Below are 21748 nucleotides of genomic sequence, written 5' to 3'. Positions count from 1 at the left end.
ATGAATATACAAACTTTCAAGATTTTGGTGGGAGTGTGTGATTCCATAGGCTGCTGGCTGAAACTTGATTACCAGACGTTTACACATACATTTATAAACAAATCCGTAATATAATAGAATATTCTATTCTATTCTAACCCGGGCTATGGCGCAGGCGGGAGAGCAAGCCAGCTGCAATTAACTGCAATGAATCACTCTGACCAGGAGGTCATGAGTTCGAGGCCCGCTCGGAGCCTATGTTTGTTTGTCTTTGTCCTATGTTAAAAGGCATTGAATGTTTGCCTATATGTGTAATGTGATCCGCCCTGAGTCCCCTTTGGGGTGAGAAGGGTGGAATATAAATGCTGTAAATAAATAAATAAATAAATATTCTATGGCACCTTCCCAGATTTGCTTCAAAATAAAAATGGAGTCAGAATAGAAAAGCCTGCAGCATTGTTTACCAGCCTTCAATAATCTCCCAAAAATCTTGCTTATTTATCATGCTGGCTAGAACCATTTGGAACTGAAACCCAAAATATTTGTCTTCTATTGTGCTGCACTTAATAATGCCCTGATCTCCTATTCAATGTACTGTTTCCAGTTTATTCTATACCATATTTCAGATTAGTATCTCATATCCCTGGTGACACAGTGTGTTAAAGCACTTAGCTGCTGAATTTGCGGACCAAAAGGTGCCAGCTTTAAATCCTGGGTGTGGAATGAGCACCCGCAGTTAGGCCCAGCTCCTGCCAACCTAGCAGTTCGAAAACATGCAAATGTGAGTAGATTAATAGGTACCGCTCCGGTGGGAAGGTAACGACGCTCCATGCAGTCATGCCGGCCACATGACCTGGAGATGTCTATGGACAATGCCGGCTCTTCGGCTTAGAAATGGAGATGAGCACCAAACCCCAGAGTCAATCACGACTGGACTTAACGTCAGGGGAAACCTTTACCTTTACTATCTCATATCTATGAAATCAACGTTTTCCATGACAAAACACTAAAACAGATGAGCCCCTAATAAAACTAATTCACTATAAAGAACAGCTGTCTCTGACTAGGACAGATTATTGTGATTAAGAAATTACAAAGTACCATAGAAAACAAATGGACCTTATTTAGTTTGGCTGAAGGAAAAGCCATGTTTTGCCTTAATAAAGTAAGAATATACATTTACCTCCATTGTCTTCTGGCTCTGCTGTCTGAGTGGTATCCTGAGAATTCCCATTCCCTAGAATTGGTTTTGGATGTTGAACATTTGTAGTGGCCACATGGGCCAGTTGTGGAAATGGTCCTGGTAAGTGTGGAGGAGGAGGCTGACGAGGATGATAAGGCACACCAGGTGGGCATACCCGGGACGACAGCTGCTGCATGGCAATCATTTCTGGACTGTCCATCATGGAATCCCCACCCTGAGCCCCTCTCTGCATTTGAGGTGCAGGCCCAAATAAAGAAGGTGGCAGCTGCTGTTGCATTCGCTGACCAGGGCTTTTTCCTGGTTGTCTAATATATCCTGAAGGTGGAGCTCCATGAGGTAGGAAATTGGCTTGCTCAGTCCACTGATTAGATGGCAAAGGTGGTCTCAATGCTCGAGGTTCCATCATGTGGCTCAAAGCATGAGGTGGCAGAGGGGAGCATGGACCCATTGCAGATTTCTTATCTATGCCTAGGGCCATCTGATTTGCTGCATCATGGCTTCCATTCCACACAGCAGGATGTGTGTGGTTAAAGTATTTATAAGGTCTATACATATGGCCAGGGTGAGGTTCTGAGGTCTCTGGTTGTCTCAGAGGGGGTCCATTGTGCCTTGGAGAAATAAATCCTTGCTGGAACTGAGAAGGTGAGTACATACTGGCCTCTGAGGGGGGACCATTCATTCGACCAAACTGCAGGGATCCAGGTGGTCCTATTGTGGAGATGTGCATTGGTCCAGCACATACTTGTTTCTCTGAAACAGTAAGCTGATGTCCTCTGGGATCATTCAATCCACCTGTAGGCTGAAGGAGGAAATAGAAAGGAAAAAGGGAAAATTCAATTTTTCATAAATATTGGGCATACCACAAGACTATTGGGCATATCACAGAAACAATCAAGCAACCAAATTTGAAACAAGAATCTAGGATGTCTATTCTATAGTTGATCTACCTGGTCCCTAAAAATTAGAAGTTTAAATGGCCATGAATGGGCTATAGTAAAAGGCCTTTTCGAAGTGTATCTACAAAAGAAGGGGGCCATCAGTTCCTGGAAGGCTCATTTCTCTAACTGCAACCAATCCCAATCATCACTCTTTTGGAAAAAGATGTATTGGTTCTTACCTGTGATGTTTACTTTCAGCAGATAAAGGACAAACATCCTGTACTTTGTGTTGTGCTACTCCCATTTGTTCCAGGAAAAAGAAAAACCTTACATCTTTTGACTTAATTGGAAGACTTTTTCTAAGCCTAACTGCAGCATACACGAAACTATGGAAGGGGAATGGTAGCTCCGCCAACCATCTTTGTGGCTTGCAGCCTTCAGTCTTTAAAAAAAGTTCTTCAATTCTGGTGTATGTAATGCACATAATTTCTGTCCCTTAGTCCTTCCTATCTGTTTGCTCATTTTTGTCTAAAGGATTCATTAGGTAGGTTGAGTTTTTAAAATCTCAGGCTTCCATGTACACATTGTACACTTGCAAGGAAGGTCATGAGATAATCCATTTCATACCTGTATAGCAAAGTGCTGTTGCTGATGACCTGGGTCACCAGGATGTGGTTCTGGTACTCGAGGTGATCCATATGGTTTTGTTGAATTTGATACACGCAGAACACTAAACGTTCCTGGTACTGCTGCCCTCTGCACAGGAAGACAAAAGTCACCAATGAGACTTAGTAGGAGGTATGGCATACAAAATTACTGTCTTGGCCACTCCTTTATAACTTTTGTCAAAAAAATATTATCTTAGACCGCTGGGTTGGTACTCACCACCTGTCCTGGATGGGATATGCGACTGGGCATTCCACCATAGTGGTGTGAACGCAAGAAGCCTCGGCCATTGGGAGACACCGCCTCTCCAGAAGGCTGACTTGAGCTGCTACTTGGATCCTCTGTAAACAAGAGGAAAGGAGGAGAGGAAGAAGCAGAAACTCTATGTTTTGCCTTGTGAGGTGGAAGTTTTCCTCCATTTTGTATATGCTGTTGTTTCTTGCCGGACCCTTCAGACTCCCTTGATCGAGTCCATACATTTCCTGTACTAGAACGTATAGTCCGACGGCTTCTTTTCTCACGCTTCCCATCCTCTCTAATCCAGAACTCATCATCTGTGTCACCATCTTCTCCAGGGAAATGCTTCATCATTGCCCGGTGGAAGCATCTTTCTAAGTTATAAGCCATTTTAGTATATTCTGTATTCAGACAAGCAAATAAAAGAAAATCAGTTTCATAAGCAGAAGAACTTCGAACATTTCTATATCTCCTATGTTTAGAACTAGCATTGAAATCTATACTTTCTTTGTGTTTTGACTAAAACAAAATAAAAAAAATAAAAGACATAATCAAAAGCTGGAAGTGAGTATGTAATTACTGTAGAATCTAGTCTTCACACAAAATTTCAGTATGTGAATCCCAATGTTAAAAAAGAAAGCTATAATTCTAAAAATGTAAATCCTGCACTAGAGAAGATTCATTTCTAGTCCAGCTAGCACAGAATAGGGCCAGAACTTGCAGGGTGAAGAAAATAATGAAGAACAGGACTCCTAAAAGATCTGAATTTAAGGTGCAATAAGGGCCTAAATCCAATTGCTAACCTTGACCAGAGCAGACAAATTGAACCAGCTGCTGAAAGGCAAGGTAATGCTAATGTAAGTGCCACTAGTTGCATGCATCAACTCTAGTTGAGACGAGCAAATGGATTTAGATCTTTCTCCACAATTAATAGCCTCAAGTTCTCTTGCTTCTTATAGTGTCTTCATTCTCTGCTGTTCTAACCCATGCCACACAGAAGTTTTGGGTCCTCCACTCTGCAATCTTTGGAAGCAGAATAAACTGTGCAAATACACGTCCTTTAATTTTAAAACATTTGTTGTAAATGAAGAACCATGGACTTTTCTTCTTGTGTTTCCAATCCAGGCTAGGAGCTTTCTAAGTAATTGAATGCAATAGCTGGATTTTCTTTTCAATTGCTTACCACTGTTTTCACCGTTATATTTAAGGCAGTTCCTGAACATGATCTTCATGTCACCCATAAATTCTTCCTTAGTGTAGTATTGACCTGCATTTAGCTTCTTCTCCATGCTACAGATATCCATGGGAGCCTGAAAAAATACCACAATGTTTCAGGCTACGTAACTGACTTTCAAAGTGATAATCATCCTTAAACAGGTCCTTTCATTCCTTCTGATCAATGAGTAAAATTTCATAACATTATCAACAATCCAGTACACAGAAAATAAAAACAAGATCACAGACAATGCATTATATGTCTGCTTACCTTAATGATCTGGTAATAATTTGGAGCATAAGATTCATCAACAGGCTCCAAGAATGGCCAGGAGTCCTTGTGGGCTTTCACCACATCGAGAACTGTCAGCAGCAAAAAAATGGGAAACTATTACACATTCATATGGGATGCCAATACTTTCAAACCAAACATATAATGTTATGACTTGGAATAAAGACTGACCTTTGTACATGGCAGTGAACTCATCATCCAATTCAAAACTGCAAAGTGAAAATGCAAAAATGAATAAATAAACCTTCAAGGCCCATCTTTATTCAAATCTTAGCATAGATTTCTTAATATTGATTCAGGTGCAGATTTTTCCTAGTAATGCCATCTTTTATTCTCGTGATTTGGCTTTGACACAATATAATTTCCTGCAGCCCTCCTTCTTGCCTCCTGCATAAAAATGACAACCAATTGCTGCATGTGGACTCTGTAGTTCAATGCAGTACACTTACAGGTCTTTGGTCTTCCTTTCATCCCTAGTGGGTGAGCTGGGATCCAGGTGAGAAAGTTCAGGGGGAAGCTCTTTTCCCTGGGCTAGCAACCATGCCCGTTCTTCTCTGAGCTTCCTTCTTTTGGCTCGTTCTGCAAATGGAGAGCAAGTCATTACATTCTAAAGAAACTCCACCTCATGAAAGCCAAAAGTGTCATTCAGTTACAGATTCAGGTGATATATATTTCTGGGTCTCACTGTACTGTTTTTTTAAAAGAAGCATAGCAAAGGCAATTCAACTGGATTTTTCTGTTGCTATTCTATTTCTGATGTTTCACCACTACCAACCTATCAATTACTATACATACAAGTACTAGAGCCACTGATTTTCTTAGTCTATAACAATCTTGTTTAGCAGAATACTTCAGAAGGATTCATACCACATATAGATGCCAGTAGTTACTATATCCACTCCTAATTAGGTAGGAAGCCATATTCAGGTGTTATATAATTCTGATCAAGCACACCTGCAAAGGATAAGGAGTGTAGTAATGTGTCCCTCCTGGCCCCATGCTGGATAATCTGAAGGGAAAAACCTCCTCTATACTTTGGAGATGTTAGAACCCTTGAAAAGAATTCAGATATAGCCATTGTTTATAGATGGATGGAAGATAAGGGAACTAATATAGCTTATCACTTTGTACAAAGTAATAAGCAATTGGTATAAAAAATATGCAGACCTGGAACAATGATTAATTTTACCCTCCCAGTTCAAATTTCTGAATAAGATCCATACAATTCTCCTACCCAGAAGAAAAATTCCATCTATTTAATCCACATTTGTGCACTAACTCTTAGTGGTTACCTATGCACCTCTCCTCATGCAAGACAATCATTTCCAAATTCAGTCTATGCAGCCCTATATAACAAATAGCATTTCTTTACACAGAGGTGATTGACATGCCTTCTACAGCTTTGACTTTCTCTTCCATTTCTCGTCTCCTCTCTTCTTTTAACATTTGTTCCTGTTCCCTTTTCTGAACTGCCAGGAGGATCTGACGCTCCTCCTCTTCTTCTTTTCGTTTCTGCTTCTCTGTTCTGCCAAACATCATTGGGGTTACCTGCAGAAAGGAACACATTGAATCACATGTCTATTAAATGTTTATCCTGCTTTTCCCACAAGATGCACCCGGTACTCAGACTTTAATTTTCTCAATACCCATTATGCTTCCATGGAATTTGAACCCAAATCTTTCCAGTCCTAGTCTAGCATATAAATCACCACTGTATACTTGGTCTCCACTTATTAGTTTATCACTTGAAATTGTAGTAAAAGCTTGAAATAAGTTTAGAATCCTTTGAAATCTTTCAAGTAAGAATTAGGAAGAGATTTTTCATATGATAATTTTTCCAGTTGAAGACTGGAAACCTCCCTAATTTGAGGTTTTGTCATACTTTGGAGTGCTGAGAATAAACTAGTATTTCTCATTATTTGAACCCTGTTGTAGTTAAAGATGCCAAGATGTTAGAGAGCCTTCAATGTAAGAGCTGACAATACTTCTACTTCTGTTCACAAAATCAATTCTATTATTTGCCATTATTAATGAACTTACATTTGAACATCTATCAATACGTCTATCACCCTTGCAGAGCTGTATAATAGACTCTTGATACTGAAAAGAGCATGATCTGTGTTTCTGTAGTTTGCTTCCTCTCAGTCCAAGATTAGAAACAGCCAAGTCTTGTTCTCTTAAAGTGGCAAACCTGTGCCTGGCTTTGCAGGAGGAAGACTGAAATACTAATCCCCCTCACTCTATATCTTACTTATAAACATATAATGCTAAGTAGAAAGCTAAGCTACAACTTTTTTCTCTTATATCATTTCTAATTACAGGTGGAAGTTCTGTAGCTGAACATCTCTTTTATATAGAAAACTACTGCAGATATGTTGAAACGCTCACTACAGCCTCCACTTTCAGGCAGAAATACAGTATATGTGTTTCCTCTCTCACTGAAAATTAAGGCTGTGGGCACAATGTATTTTGTGAGAATTAATGATCAAATGGAACATCTTACTCCCCTTCAGGTCTCAACCTATCATTAATCCAGAGAAAATGCCTGTATCTCTGTCATGATTGCTTTATTTTTTCACAAGCGAGCAAATGGGGCTTCAGAGTACATTGACAAATGGTTGGCATGGCAGGCATGGCACCACAGATATCCTAAGTGCTTCTACATTTGTGTTGCATATTTAGCCACTTCCTTCAGAAATGCTCCTTGGAGAATTATCTGACATCACCTCCAAACTTTTGCCACCAGCAACTGCTGTGCATTAAGGAATTTACCACAGACCTCATGTTCTTTTCCCCAAAAGCACAATATTTCATTTAGTTAAGCATTTAAAAATATTACAAGCTTGGGGCTGCTTTATAACATGCCAGTTCCTGAGGGGGAAAATGGAAACAGGATAGAGAAATGAATTCAAATACCTACTCCTCATATCAGAATGCAGTTCTTTGACTATTGTGATACACACTAGACTGAACTTGTATGTAACTGTTATTTTAACTGTACCCAATCAATCCACAAAAATATATCCCAAGAGGATAATTTACAGAGAATCAGAGCCATTGAAAATGAAGATATTTATATTGTTGAGTCAGAGGTGCCTACTGATTTTTTTGGGGGAAATGTTAATTTAGGTCCAGCTATTTTTAAAGTTTCCTTGAATTAAGCCAAAACCTACTCTGGAACAGATTCAAATCAGCTGAGATTTTTTTAAAAAAATTCTTAGTTTGAGGCAAGGAAATGTACTTAGGAACAGGTTCAAATCAACCATGATTTACCCCTTAAAACAAAATCCTGTTCTTTTGAATGTTGGAAAAATGAAACAGAAACATTTCCATGACTAAAGATGTGTGGAGAAACACATAGCAGCTGCAGTGGAATAACAGTGTGTGACAGAAGATTTGGGGGGGGGGATTTGTTCATCTGCAATTTTACTGACACTCAATGCACATGCCTGCAGTAGAGGGCACTACGGGCTGCTTCTGATCTCTGTCTTCTGCGCTGTCTTCTCTCAAAGCCAGTCCTCCAAAAAGAACTCGTGCTCTCTAAATTTTCAAGATGTACAAAACCATCTGCCTTTCTCTTTCCTCAGACATTGTGCAGCCCTTGTCCCTTCATCTCTTCCCCCTGTGTTATCCCTACAAGGATTTCCGCACTTCTCCTTAATGAAGGTGCTGCTCAAATGGTTTTTAATGAGGAGATAATCTGAACCACCTGTTTGAGAAATACCCTGAAGGATTAGAAGCCCACAGGACAGTCACATCAAAGATTTAACTACACCCACATCTCAGAACTAGGAAGGAAGAGGTCATTCCAAAAATATGATACAGGCACAAAAACAACACAGTTTTTGTATTACAATTACAGGCTTCCCAACTTCCCTGCCAGCAGGTCCTGACAATCCTTCCAACTTAAAAAGACCCATATGTGCAACTGCAAGGACAAAAAGCAGTTGGCATTCTACTTCTTGGGTACGTTTGATCAGTAACATCCATAGTAATTTCTGCCTTCTCCCCTGCATACATCTCCACCATTCAAGTCAAAAGCTGAAAATGTGGACATGAGACTTTAGAAGAGCTCTAATACACATCGGCCTACAGACAGGAATTAACCTATGTTACAGCAAACTTGCAGCTGGTTAACATCCATCTGTTTCCCTGAATCTGTTTTTGCAGTTTTGTAGCTTGCACACAATTATGTGCAATTTTACCCCACTGGTATTTTTGTTAAACTTATATCAGAAATAATGCAGCAGTATACACTCTTCTACCGAGGCTTCTCTATATAAACAAGAGGACGTGCCTCTTAGGAGGCAGACAAAGGGATGCTTTGATTTATTGTGAATAACAAGAGATAGAATTACCACCACATACTGACTTTTCTCAACAAGTCATACTGAAAGATTCATAGAATCACAGTTGGAAGAGACCACTAGAGCCATTTAGTCTCTCCCCTTGCCATATAGGAGCACCCACAACCAGGGCAGGCCCTAGGAAATTTTAAAGTGTAAGCAAGCAAGTATTTTTGCCCCCCCCCCCCCCAAAACAAACCAATCACTGAAAAATAAAAGGTAGAAGGTAGAGGTGAATAGAACACACACACGGCACATATGGTCCCTGCATATGTGTTTATATGTGTGTGTGTGTGTATCTTATATATACATACACATACCCACAATGTGGAAAATATGTGGCAAGGTAGATAGATAGGTAGGGAGCCACGGCAGAAGAACCTTCCCTGGAGCAAGGCCTAATAATAATAATAATAATAATAATAATAATAATAATAATAATAATAATAATAAAAAATCATCCCAACAAAGGGTTCCCCCAGGCAGGAAGCAGCCAAGCAATTCAAACATTTATACCTGCCTCCAACAGACAAGAGTTCTTTCTTTCTCCCACCCTGGACTTTCCGCAGATATATAAACCCCACTTGCTTTGTTTCCAACAGACCTCACAACCACTGAGAGTGCCTGCCATAGATGCAGGCGAAACGTCAGAAGAGAATGCTTCTGGAACATAGCTATAAACTCACAAGAGAGACTGGGAAAACTACCAATGAATGTCCATGCAGTAGAAAGGAGGTGAGGAAGGAAGGAGGGGGGGGGGGGAGAGAGATGAGGAAGGAAGGAGGAAGGAAGGGAGGGAGGAAAGGAAGGAAGGAAGGAGTGAAGGATGGGAAGGGAAAGATGAAGAAGGCCAGAAAGGGAAAGGAGGGAGAAGGAGGGAGGGATGAAGAGGGAGGGCGCCAGGGGATCCTCAATCAGGGCAAGCTAACACCTCCCAACAAAGGATTACCCCAGGCAAAAAGCAGCCAGGCTTTGAAGCTGCAAGGCTATTTAATGCTAATAACGGTGGCCATTTGCAACATTCACACGTGCCTCAGACAAGAGTTCTTTTCCCCATCCTGAACATTCCACAGATATATAAACCCCACTTGCTTTGTTTCCAACAGACCTCACAACCACTGAGAGTGCCTGCCATAGATGCAGGCGAAACGTCAGAAGAGAATGCTTCTGGAACATAGCTATAAACTCACAAGAGAGACTGGGAAAACTACCAATGAATGTCCATGCAGTAGAAAGGAGGTGAGGAAGGAAGGAGGGGGGGGGGAGAGAGATGAGGAAGGAAGGAGGAAGGAAGGGAGGGAGGAAAGGAAGGAAGGAAGGAGTGAAGGATGGGAAGGGAAAGATGAAGAAGGCCAGAAAGGGAAAGGAGGGAGAAGGAGGGAGGGATGAAGAGGGAGGGCGCCAGGGGATCCTCAATCAGGGCAAGCTAACACCTCCCAACAATGGATTACCCCAGGCAAAAAGCAGCCAGGCTTTGAAGCTGCAAGGCTATTTAATGCTAATAACGGTGGCCATTTGCAACATTCAAACATGCCTCAGACAAGAGTTCTTTTCCCCACCCTGAACATTCCACAGATTTATAAACCCCACTTGCTTTGTTTCCAACAGACCTCACAACCACTGAGAGTGCCTGCCATAGATGCAGGCGAAATGTCAGAAGAGAATGCTTCTGGAACATAGCTATAAACTCACAAGAGAGACTGGGAAAACTGCCAATGAATGTCCATGCAGTAGAAAGGAGATGAGGAAGGAAGGAGGGGGGAGAGAGATGAGGAAGGAAGGAGGAAGGAAGGGAGGGAGGAAAGGAAGGAAGGAAGGGGTGAAGGATGGGAAGGGAAAGATGAAGGCGGCCAGAAAGGGAAAGGAGGGAGAAGAAGGAGGGAGGGATGAAGAGGGAGGGCGCCAGGGGATCCTCAATCAGGGCAAGCTAACACCTCCCAACAAAGGATTACCCCAGGCAAAAAGCAGCCAGGCTTTGAAGCTGCAAGGCTATTTAATGCTAATAACGGTGGCCATTTGCAACATTCACACGTGCCTCAGACAAGAGTTCTTTTCCCCATCCTGAACATTCCACAGATATATAAACCCCACTTGCTTTGTTTCCAACAGACCTCACAACCACTGAGAGTGCCTGCCATAGATGCAGGCGAAACGTCAGAAGAGAATGCTTCTGGAACATAGCTATAAACTCACAAGAGAGACTGGGAAAACTACCAATGAATGTCCATGCAGTAGAAAGGAGGTGAGGAAGGAAGGAGGGGGGGGGAGAGAGATGAGGAAGGAAGGAGGAAGGAAGGGAGGGAGGAAAGGAAGGAAGGAAGGAGTGAAGGATGGGAAGGGAAAGATGAAGAAGGCCAGAAAGGGAAAGGAGGGAGAAGGAGGGAGGGATGAAGAGGGAGGGCGCCAGGGGATCCTCAATCAGGGCAAGCTAACACCTCCCAACAATGGATTACCCCAGGCAAAAAGCAGCCAGGCTTTGAAGCTGCAAGGCTATTTAATGCTAATAACGGTGGCCATTTGCAACATTCACACGTGCCTCAGACAAGAGTTCTTTTCCCCATCCTGAACATTCCACAGATATATAAACCCCACTTGCTTTGTTTCCAACAGACCTTGCAACAACTGAGAGTGCCTGCCATAGATGCAGGCAAAACGTCAGGAGAGAATGCTTTTGGAACATGGCCAAACAGCCCATGGGAACTGCCATCTTGATTGGGTCACGCGCGGGCTGCAGAGGGGCGGGGCCAAAGGGTACTTCCAAGGCACTCCTTCGGAAGCAGGGGGCGTGGTCTCCTGGGAGGTGCGTGCCCTCCGTGCCCTTAGGCTCCGCCCCGCCCCCGCCCCCTCCACAGCTTCAAAGCCTGGCTGCAAGGCAGAAAGAGAGAGCAGGTAAAAGAGGAAGGAGGGAGGGAGAAGAGGGAGGACGCTTTTGGGCGATGGTGCTGTGCGTGCACGTTGGTGCGGGGTCTCTATCGCCCACGCGGCGTAGTGCACTAGAATTAGGCCTCAACAGCGCCTCCTTCCATGTGCGCCCGAAGCCGCGGCTTCAGCCGCTTCAACATTTGTCTGGCCCTGATTGAAACCCTGGCTGGAAGGAGGAGGCAGGGGTGCGCGCGTGCGCATGCACACGCGTCTCTGGCGCCCATGGGACAACAGCGCCACCTGCGGCCGCGTAGTTGCGTATAGCCTTGAACCGGCCCTGCCCACAACAGATGGCCATCCAGCCTCTGCTTAAAAACATCAAAAGAAGAAGACTACACCACATTCCAAAGCAGCAGACCCCACTGACAAACTGGTCTCACCATCAGGAAATGCTTCCTAATGCTTTGGTGGAATCTTTTTTCCTGCAATTTGAATCCATAGTCCCGTGTCCTATTTCTAGCGCAGTAGATAACAAGCTTCCCCCTCAATATGAGATCATTTCAAATATTCAAACAAGGCTATTGGGTTCTCTCTCAACCTTCTCTTCTCCAAGCTAAACATACCCATCTTCCTAAGCCACTCCTCACAGGGCTTGACTTCCACAGCTTTGACCATTTTGGTCACCTTTCTCTGGACATATTCCAGCCTAGAATCTGGTTTTACCTCCTGTCGAACTGGTTTGATATGCTGATGGTCAGACATCCATCTGGGAGAATATTCCATTTGTTGAAGTCGTTTCTCCTTAGAAATGGGGAGAGAAGCCATATGTATCAGCATAGGTCCAGAACTCTTTGCATTAGGGGAAATCATTATTACTAATTGTACTAAAATAATAATCTACAATATTTTTCATCAAACAAATGGTGCTGTAATTAATTTTTCATTTATTCTTCATTTAGTTGAGGTTTTTTTTTAAAACAACAGAGAATAACATGTATCCAAATGGTGTAGGCTCCAATATGTTACTGAGCTGAACAAGGATCCTTAAAACCCAGTTGAAAAACACTTACATCATCTAGTACAATTGTCTTTCACATGGCAAGATCATATACCCATCTATCCACTTCCCCGCATCTAGAACAGATTGTGTTAAAATGAGAGCACACCCACATTTGCCATTCAAGGCACTACAAAAGAACGCATGTCTTCCCTCTTGGATACAAATTATATACTGAATTATATACCATAAAACTCTAAAAATGTTAATAGGTCCTTCTGCATTTGAATCAATATCCCATCTTCAGGTATATCTTCTCCAGGAGCCACAATTTAGATAGATTACTATAAAAACAAAATTACCTTTTTCTACTATGCAAAGAATGCTCGTGGAGACTACACTTTTTGACATATCTCAACTACAATTCTAGAGCAAACCCTTCTTGCCTTTCGTGTGTTTACTGGCTACCTCAACTGAACCATATCATAAGAAGGCACTTAAAAATAAACTCCATTACCTTTTGTGCAATCATGTTGCAGATCTCTGGCAAAAAGTCTTCACTCAGAAGTTTGTAGAGCTGTCTCTCTCTTAAAGATGTTCTTTCTCTGAAGCTCTCTGTGACTTGTCTCCATTCTTCTTCTGTTTGACATAGCAGCCACCATGTTCCATGACCTGGTCCTTTAGAACCTTTAAAAACAAAGACATATTGTTGCTAAATCTCTAAGGATGGGGAAGATGTAGAACCTTGTATTTTGCAGACATTTTCTTCCCAGTAACTGAAAAAATGTCAGCAGAACATTAGGAAAGAAAGCATCTCTAGAACTGCACCCAGGTAACTTATACAAAGTTACACTCAGCTGCCATTATTGAACTACTAAAATTGCATATTCAAGGAAAATGATCCATAGTTTTGTTCTCCATCTGTCTAGAATGAAATGTACAAAAGATAAAAGTAATTTCTTCTGGAAAACTGCATTCTGATTAACCAATTTTAAATGTACCTATACAGTATGCACAGATCCCGTATCTGCAGTTTCACTCATTTATCCACTGTTAGTGCAACAACCTCAAGCATAAGGTTTTTTTTCGGGGGGGGGGGGAGGAAAAATTGCCACTGCCATTACTGCATCCCCAGGGAAAGAATGAAAAGTCACCCAGATCAAGGGCTCCATTGCCAGGCAAGGGAGGTGGAGCTGCCTCTTTTCCTAGGTCACAGAGCAGCGCAACTTCAGTTACTCTCCCTTCCATGGGGCAGAAGATGAGCTGGGGGAGTCATATTGTAGTTCATAACAACTTCTTACCATTTCTCAGTTGTGAATCATGCACAGGTACATTTTCTTCTGTCTTCTCCCTGCAAGCAGAAAGAAAAAAAGGTCAGGTGGTATTAAGATATAAACCAAATTTAAACAAAGAAATATGCCTTCTACCATTAGGCATCAGAGCGGTTTGTACATAGTGAAACAAGTATGGTTCCTCAGTCCTATCTGTTTACTGAACCTGCATCCACACTGTCATACAATCCAGGTTCAGAATGCAGATTAACTGCTTTTAATTATATGAGTCTTCACTGCTAATTAATGAAGTTAATCTGCATTCAGAAGCCGGATTATATAGCAGAATAGATGGGGCCTGAGAGTTCTTTGCCACCTGTGACCTAATTTGCATCTGTTTGGAGGTCTCTTTCATCACCTGAACTCCCAGCGCCCTGAGTTCCTTCAGGGAGATGGAGGCGGGGTACAAAAATAAAGTTATTATTTATAACCAGTGCTCATACTGTGACATAGCTCCATTTCAGCACTAAGAGAAAAACTATAAGATTGAGTCTAGTCTCTTATAACTCAACCATCAATTAAAATAATAAAAACAGTTTCAGAGAAACTTGAGCATTTGAGCAGTAACTGAATCAGCACAGAAAGCATAACTGTTATGAGAAGTCTAGTCTGAAAATACAGGATGGGAAGGTAGAAAGGTTTTGCATACAATCTTCTGATGGGCCTGCTCTATCCTAAATTTCCTCATTTTAAAATTTTGAAAAATGTAACTCCTTAGGACTTCTTTGATTCCAACAGTGGATGGAGTTTCTAGTGATCAAAGAAGCTTATGCAGCTTTTCTCTCCTATGACTTTCACAACCATATATCTGCTACATCATCACAATAAAAAGTTTAACCCTCTCTCTTTCTGCAAATTTTACAATTAAAAGACCCAAATACATAACCCTTATATAAATCACCATGGTTCTCTGTCCCTAATCAGAGTTTGTTTTCCACATTATATAAACCACATTATATAAAACAACTCTAGAAGAGTAGTCAGTTTAGGATGAAGAAGCACAACAAAACAAAACACAATTGATATCTTAAAGGCCAATGAATTTGAGGGATACTAGAGGATTGGAAAAATTAACAAATTAACTATATTTGCTTAGAATTTTTTATTGTTTTTCTAATTTTTTTTAAAAAGTATACAGCCAACAGTATATAGCATCACAAGCACAAATAAAAATACATAGATTATTAAAACAACATAGAAAAATGAAAAGGGCTTCATTTTTACACCTGAAAAATATTAGCATAGATAAGCCTGCACAAAATATGTCCTGCGGGCCACATGTGCCCCCCACCCCGAGGCCTTTGGTGCAGCTCACCAAGCACTGCCCCCCCCCAACTCAAGGGTTTCCCCCACGTTTGGGAGGAAAAAAGGCCACTCTGCTGCTTTGCACCATGCACCCGACTCACTCTGTCCCCCTCACCAAGTTTCCCGCTCACTCCTGCCTCTTTGGGTCATAGCCTGCTGACAACTAGCTTCCAACATACTTATCCAAGGCAGATTTGGATTAAAAAAGGTTTCCCAACCCTTGTTTTAGGAGGAGTGCAACTGTTATCCTGGTTACATGCTATCAGACTGAGCAGATGAAACAACCACTGCAAACTTTACTTGCTCAAGCCCAAGCTTCAGTTTGTTGGACCTCGTGTTGTATGTTATTTGAACAATTCAGCACTTCTACTGATTGACCTGAAGGCAACATAAAGGAAAGACAGTATTGTATATCACCTCTGTACTCACTAAGCAGTTTCACAGAAATGTTTTTAAAGTAGGATCCTGTAGATCCTCACAGTACAAAGTAGTGTGGGCAAAGTAGGATCCTGCAACCCTTACAGTACAAATGCCATGTTGATGAGTCTCCCAGTACTACCTGCTGGAATCAGAACTCCATCTAAGAGCAGAACTCCTGCAACAGTGAAACAGAGAGAGATTCCACCACTCTCAAAATAAAGAGCCCTCCCAGAAGAATACTATGTAGGAGATGGTATCTAAACTGATTGACAAATCCAAAAGTAGCAGCAGGTCGGAATCCCCTTGTCCTTCCCCTAACACAGGTCATCCATAAATGATTTGTCTGTGGAAGACTTGAAGCTTCACTGAAATTGAGCTAAATAATTTGGTTCATCTAAGAGTACTTGGAATTGCATAGTAATCACTCTCTCAAGAACCTGCTGGATACTCTAGCATTTAGTAGCACAATAGTATTGCAAGCTCGAGGTCAAGGTAATTTTGCTCAGAAATGGCCTCATGACATTATTTTTATTTATTATCAAGATTTATACCCCCACCTTTCTATGGATTACTTAAAGCAATTGAAACTAATTAAAACTACAACAGTAAAACACAGAAACAACAACAGAGGTAGGTATGGCAGATAAAATACAGTCTTCAATAAAATCATTTCAACTTAGCAAATTAAAAGCCTGTCAATAAAAAGTGTGCCAAAATAAAAACACCTTTACAAGCTGGTAAAAGGCAATCAGGAATGAAGTCATCTGAGCCTCATGTAGCAAACTGTTCCACAATACGGAGGCAACCACTGAGGAAGTCGTATCTCTTGTCTCAACCAATCATTCTATCCCTGTGGATAGGCCATAGAGAAGATGCAACCAACGACACCATTCCTGGGAACAGAAATATAAAAGAGCCTCCCCATTTCCACTTAGTGAGCAGGCTGATATGTAAGGAGAAAGTCACCCAGGCATGGTGGATGAAAGCCATTTTTAGCTTTGAAAGTAGCTAGTGATAACATCAAATGTGCAGTGCTTGAGAACCTGTGCAATCCTTGGGAATATGTTCTGGTCCAACTAAAATTTCTGAATACATGCTGGACCAATGTAAAATGCATTGCAATAATCAGTTTAGAGGTGAAATGTACTACTCTTGATGTGGCATGTAGCACCTTTTTATTCAGCAAATGCAGTGAGATGCTCAGCTTCAAAAATTTCAACGTTTAGATTCACATCAGTAGGCACAGACTTTAAGTAGTGTACACTGACTAGCGTAATATAGCATGTACCTCTTCATATGATTGTGTTTTCTTTTAATATCTGAAGAAGGCCACTGATATATACACAGGCTGAAACATGTTGGGATTTTTCCAAACTAAAACAGCCATCCAAAGCAGCACTTGGAGACATCTGTGTTTCCTGTACATACCACTACAGTTAGGACAGATATCTTGAGAAATAGATATACATGATGTCCTAGACTAAAATGACCAGACATACCTCTGGTTAAAGCTGTAACCTAGACATCCAAGTACAAATATGAATTCAGGATTACCTGCAGGCTGTAAACCTGATTCTCAAAGGGATGTTCTACTTCACTGAATTGGCTATCCTTTCCTACTACTGTCCTATGTGGATTAAATGTTAAACCCACTATGAATTTCAGTCATCATTGCAAAAGATCTTTTGTGATAGATGAAAAGAAATGATGAAAATGCACCACAAATGAGCCTTCTCTCTTCGCAGGTCCACAAAAGCTTGACCCTTCCTCTGCCTGCTCAGATAAGCTTGTTTGCACTTGTTCTGTAGGCTAAGAAGTGGCTACCCTCATAGGCTCTTCTTCTAGGGGGAGCTTTCAACCAGCATCTCCTCACCCTTGCTATCCAAGCTGTCCATGACACCATGCAACCCAGCAATTTATGCTCACCTGTCCCTTGTTATTCTTGTTGCTCACATTCCACAGCTTTCCTCAGTTTTTCATCACTATCAAAATTCAGACTATATAGTCCTCTTCTTTGTCAAACATTGATGAACAATGTTTCAAAAGAAATATTTACATTTGGATACAATGGTGTGTCAAGCTACGATGTCGAGCATGATTTTTTTTACCTCAATATATTCTCCTCTAGCAATTTTTTCCGTTTTGGAGGTCGGCCTCGTCTTTTCACTATTTTTTCTGGAACCATTGGAGTGTCAGTCTGTGCCTCGCATCCCCTAGAACACATTGAAAAGTTACAGACTAATAACAGAACTTCATAACAGTAGTTGGCAAGAACAGGAGAGTAAGGAAAGACAATAAGCAGTATGTAACCACTGCAATTAGTGAAGCTCATCAAGATTAACTCCAAGAAAGGGTATACAGCCACATGGTACAAAAGAATGCACAATGTTTTGCTATTAGAAAAGGTCTGGATTTCTGGAATATATTACAAGTGAATTTTCTAATTTCAAATGGCAAGATTTTTAGGATCAATAAACATCCTACTTGACTTCACCTGTACTTTACAAGAACCATCTTAATAACTAGAACTGTGCTTGTATTGGAAAAAATAATGGGTTTTATTTATTTATTTACTTACTTACTTACTTACTTACTATATTTATTCCCCTCCCTTTTCACCCCAGAGGGGACTCAAAGCGGCTTACAAGTAGGCAACACTTTGATGCTGCATAAGGACAGGTTGCTCACCTGTAACCATGTTTCTTCGAGTGTACTCTGTGAATTCACACTAATGGAGAGGCTGCGCCTGCGCAGGTCCCAACGGAAACTCTTCCCAAGCTGAAGTTCAAATTTTGGCGGTAGCCACGCCCCTCCGTCCCCGGAGGGCATATAAGGCAGCCCTCGGCGTCTCCTCCCCAGTTCCTACGCCGCAAAGGCAACGAGAAAGGAAGAGGGTTTGCCAGAGGGGAAGGAAGGGCGGGCTTGTGTGAATTCACAGAGTACACTCGAAGAAACATGGTTACAGGTGAGCAACCTGTCCTTTTTCTTCGTGTACTCTGTGAATGCACACTAATGGAGACTAGCAAGCTTAGGTCTTGGAGGCGGGCTAAGCAAACCCAGACAATGAGAAAAAACTGTCCAAACATGTGTTTATTAACATCAAAACATGGTCCGAGGACCCAAAAAAGTATTGCATCAACACACGCCAGACACCGAGAGCAGCCCGGTAAGGCATGATATAACCCTCTAAGAGCACATGTGCACGTAGGAACATCATTTCCCAAAGGGGGGAAAGGCATTTGTAAATAAGGCACAAATTGTCAAAAGAGCAGTGCAAACATGTAAGGGACAGGAGAAACACAGGAAAGGGTTGCATGAGAATAAACACCCGCAGAGAAGTCATAAATGCATAAAGTTAAGACAGGCATGAAGATAAAACTGCCCTAGCAAAGGCTGAATCCTTCAGAGTTCTTTGGTCTACCCTATAGTGGGACACAAATGTAAGGGGGTTGGACCAGATCGCTGCCCTGCAGATGGAGTCCAGGGGAATGCCCCTCAGGAAGGCAGTCGACGTGGAGAGGCCTCTCGTCGAACGCGGGCGAACCGACGGAGGAGGTGGGCGTTTGGCCAGTTCATAGGCCAGTTCAATGGCCTGAGCAATCCAATGGGACAGTCTTTGTGAAGAGATAGGATTCCCCAGCTTATCTGGAGCATGGGCCACGAAAAGTTTAGGGGTCTTTCGAATGTCCTTAGTACGGTCCCGGTAAAAGAGAAGTGCTCTACGCACATCAAGGAGGTGCAGTCTCCGCTCAAGGGGAGACGAGGGGTCTGGAAAGAAGGCAGGAAGGACAATGTCCTGGTTAAGGTGAAAGGCCGAGACCACCTTGGGAAGGAAGGTGATGTCCGGACGGAGAACGGCGCGGTCGTGATGAAAACGGAGGTAAGGCTCATCGACCCGAAAGGCGGTCAGCTCCGAAGGCCTGCGCGCTGAAGTTATGGCCACCAGGAAGGCAACTTTCCAAGACAGGAGACGAAGGTCGGTTGAAGCCAATGGTTCGAAAGGAGAAGCAGTGAGCTGGGAAAGGACGAGCTCGAGGCTCCAACCCGGAGTAGGAGGCTGAGACGGCGGGCAGATGTTATTATAGCCTTTCAAGAAGGTTTTGACAAGGTGATCGGAGAACAGCGATGGTCTACCATGTTGTTGAAAACACCAGGATAGAGCGGCCAGGTAAGATTTCATAGAGGCAAGAGAAAGTTTCTGATCTGCCAGAGACATAAGGAAGTCCAGCACGATCGGTATCGAGGTTGGGAAAACAGTAATTTTTCGAGAACGGAGAAAGGAACGAAAGCGAGAAATCTTATAAGTGTAGGCCTTGGTTGTAGCCGGCTTGTGAGCTGCGCGGAGGACCTCCTGTAGGTTCTGCGGGAGGGAAGTCAGGCGAGAATCCTCCAAGCAGTGAGATGTAGAGAGGAGAGATCCGGGTGCAGGATCTGGCCGTTCTCCCTGGACAAGAGATGAGGTAGAAGGGGCAGAGTGAAGAAGGTCGCATTGGAGAGGCGAAGAAGAGCCGGGAACCAAGATTGACGGGGCCAGGCTGGAGCTATCAGGATCGCCGACATCGGTACCGACCGGAGTTTTTGCAGGACCCTCGGTATGAGAGGAAAAGGCGGAAAGAGATAGATCGGTTCCGCCGACCAGTCTAGAAGGAAGGCGTCTCCCAGGCAGCCCGGAGAGGAGGATGGGGGAAGTCTCGCACCGTACCGAGGCAGTTGAGCGTTCTGAGGAGAGGCGAAAAGGTCCAGAGTGGGAAAACCCCATTTGAGAAAAAGAGAAAGAAGAGTCTCGGGATCGAGCATCCACTCGTGGGAGGAAGTCGTCATCCTGCTGAGGGCGTCTGCCAAGTTGTTCTGGATCCCGGGAAGGTGAATCGCCGAGATCAGAATGTTGCGGGCTATGCACCAATACCACAGCTGGGAGGAGAGAAGCATCAGCTTCCTTGAGCCCGTGCCGCCCTGTTTGTTGATGTAGAAGACTGCTACTGTGTTGTCTGATTGGATGAGGACAGATCTTTGGGAGATCAGGCGGGAGAAGGCTTTCAGAGCCTTGAAGATGGCAAGGAGTTCGAGAAAGTTTATGTGATTGGCCTTCTCGGAGGGAGACCAGAGGCCTCGAACAGTGAGACCTTTCATGTGGGCTCCCCAGCCGAAATTGGAAGAGTCTGTGGTTATGGTGGTGGCGGGGGGAACCGGGTGGAACGGGAGACCCCTGCAGACGTTGGAGAGGGATTTCCACCAGAGAAGCGACCGCCGAACGTGGGGCGGGACCGAAAGAAACCTCGAATTGGGGTGGCGAAACGGCTTGAAAACGTCTATGAACCACCTCTGCAAAGTCCGGAGATGGAGCCTGGCCAACGGGGTCGTGAGGACTGTGGAGGCCATGTGGCCGAGGAGAACCTGGATGGACCGAGCCCGAACCCTCCGGTGGGTCTCGCAAAAGGTGATTTGTTGTCGAAGGGCCAGAAACCTGTCTAGCGGAAGAGAGACAGTCTGAGCGATTGAGTCGAACAGAGCGCCGATGAAGCGGATTTTGTTCGACGGGGTGAGGTGAGATTTTTCGTGGTTTAGCTGGAGACCGAGGGATTTTAGAAGAGAGAGAGTGTAGTCGACGTGACGTCGGAGGAGGGCAGGGTCGGATTCGACCAGAAGCCAGTCGTCTAGATAAGGGAAGACTGTGATTCCCTGGAGTCGGAGGTGGGCCGCCACGACAGCGACGACTTTGGTAAAGACCCTTGGGGCCGTAACGAGGCCAAAGGGTAAAACGGTGAACTGGTAGGTCTGGTCGAGAACTTTGAAAGAGAGGAAGCGCCTGTGGTTCTCCCGAATCGCCACGTGGAAATAGGCGTCTCGAAGGTCTATAGATACGAAGAAGTCTCCGCGCTGCAGCATCGGGAGGATGGAGGCGATGGAGACCATCCTGAACTTGGTTGGACGTATGAAGGCATTGAGCATGCGTAAGTCCAAAATTGGGCGGAGGCCCCCACCCCTCTTCGGGACCGTAAAGTACCTGGAGAAGTAG

The 21748-nt window shown here is 43.2% G+C and overlaps 1 protein-coding gene across 1 annotated transcript in view; it reads right to left on the bottom strand.

Annotated features, from left to right (window-relative positions):
• Nucleotides 1-21748, bottom strand: part of LOC100554039 (chromatin remodeling regulator CECR2) — a 145000-nt gene that overhangs the window by 9104 nt on the left and 114148 nt on the right. Inside the window, exons 5-16 of the mRNA XM_008110475.3 lie at nucleotides 17841-17945; nucleotides 13978-14027; nucleotides 13194-13363; nucleotides 12403-12480; nucleotides 5863-6019; nucleotides 4921-5050; nucleotides 4643-4680; nucleotides 4451-4542; nucleotides 4148-4274; nucleotides 2947-3365; nucleotides 2689-2817; nucleotides 1163-1982 (exon numbers count right to left, since the gene is read on the bottom strand). Coding sequence (XP_008108682.2) covers nucleotides 1163-1982; nucleotides 2689-2817; nucleotides 2947-3365; nucleotides 4148-4274; nucleotides 4451-4542; nucleotides 4643-4680; nucleotides 4921-5050; nucleotides 5863-6019; nucleotides 12403-12480; nucleotides 13194-13363; nucleotides 13978-14027; nucleotides 17841-17945 — 2315 coding nt within the window. The remainder of the gene's footprint in view (nucleotides 1-1162; nucleotides 1983-2688; nucleotides 2818-2946; nucleotides 3366-4147; nucleotides 4275-4450; nucleotides 4543-4642; nucleotides 4681-4920; nucleotides 5051-5862; nucleotides 6020-12402; nucleotides 12481-13193; nucleotides 13364-13977; nucleotides 14028-17840; nucleotides 17946-21748) is intronic.

The sequence above is a fragment of the Anolis carolinensis genome, chromosome 5 (genome assembly GCF_035594765.1).
Source record: "Anolis carolinensis isolate JA03-04 chromosome 5, rAnoCar3.1.pri, whole genome shotgun sequence".
NCBI lineage: Eukaryota > Metazoa > Chordata > Lepidosauria > Squamata > Dactyloidae > Anolis > Anolis carolinensis.
The sequence above is the reverse complement of the archived record's forward strand: the minus strand, read 5'-3'. Positions and strand labels throughout refer to the sequence as shown.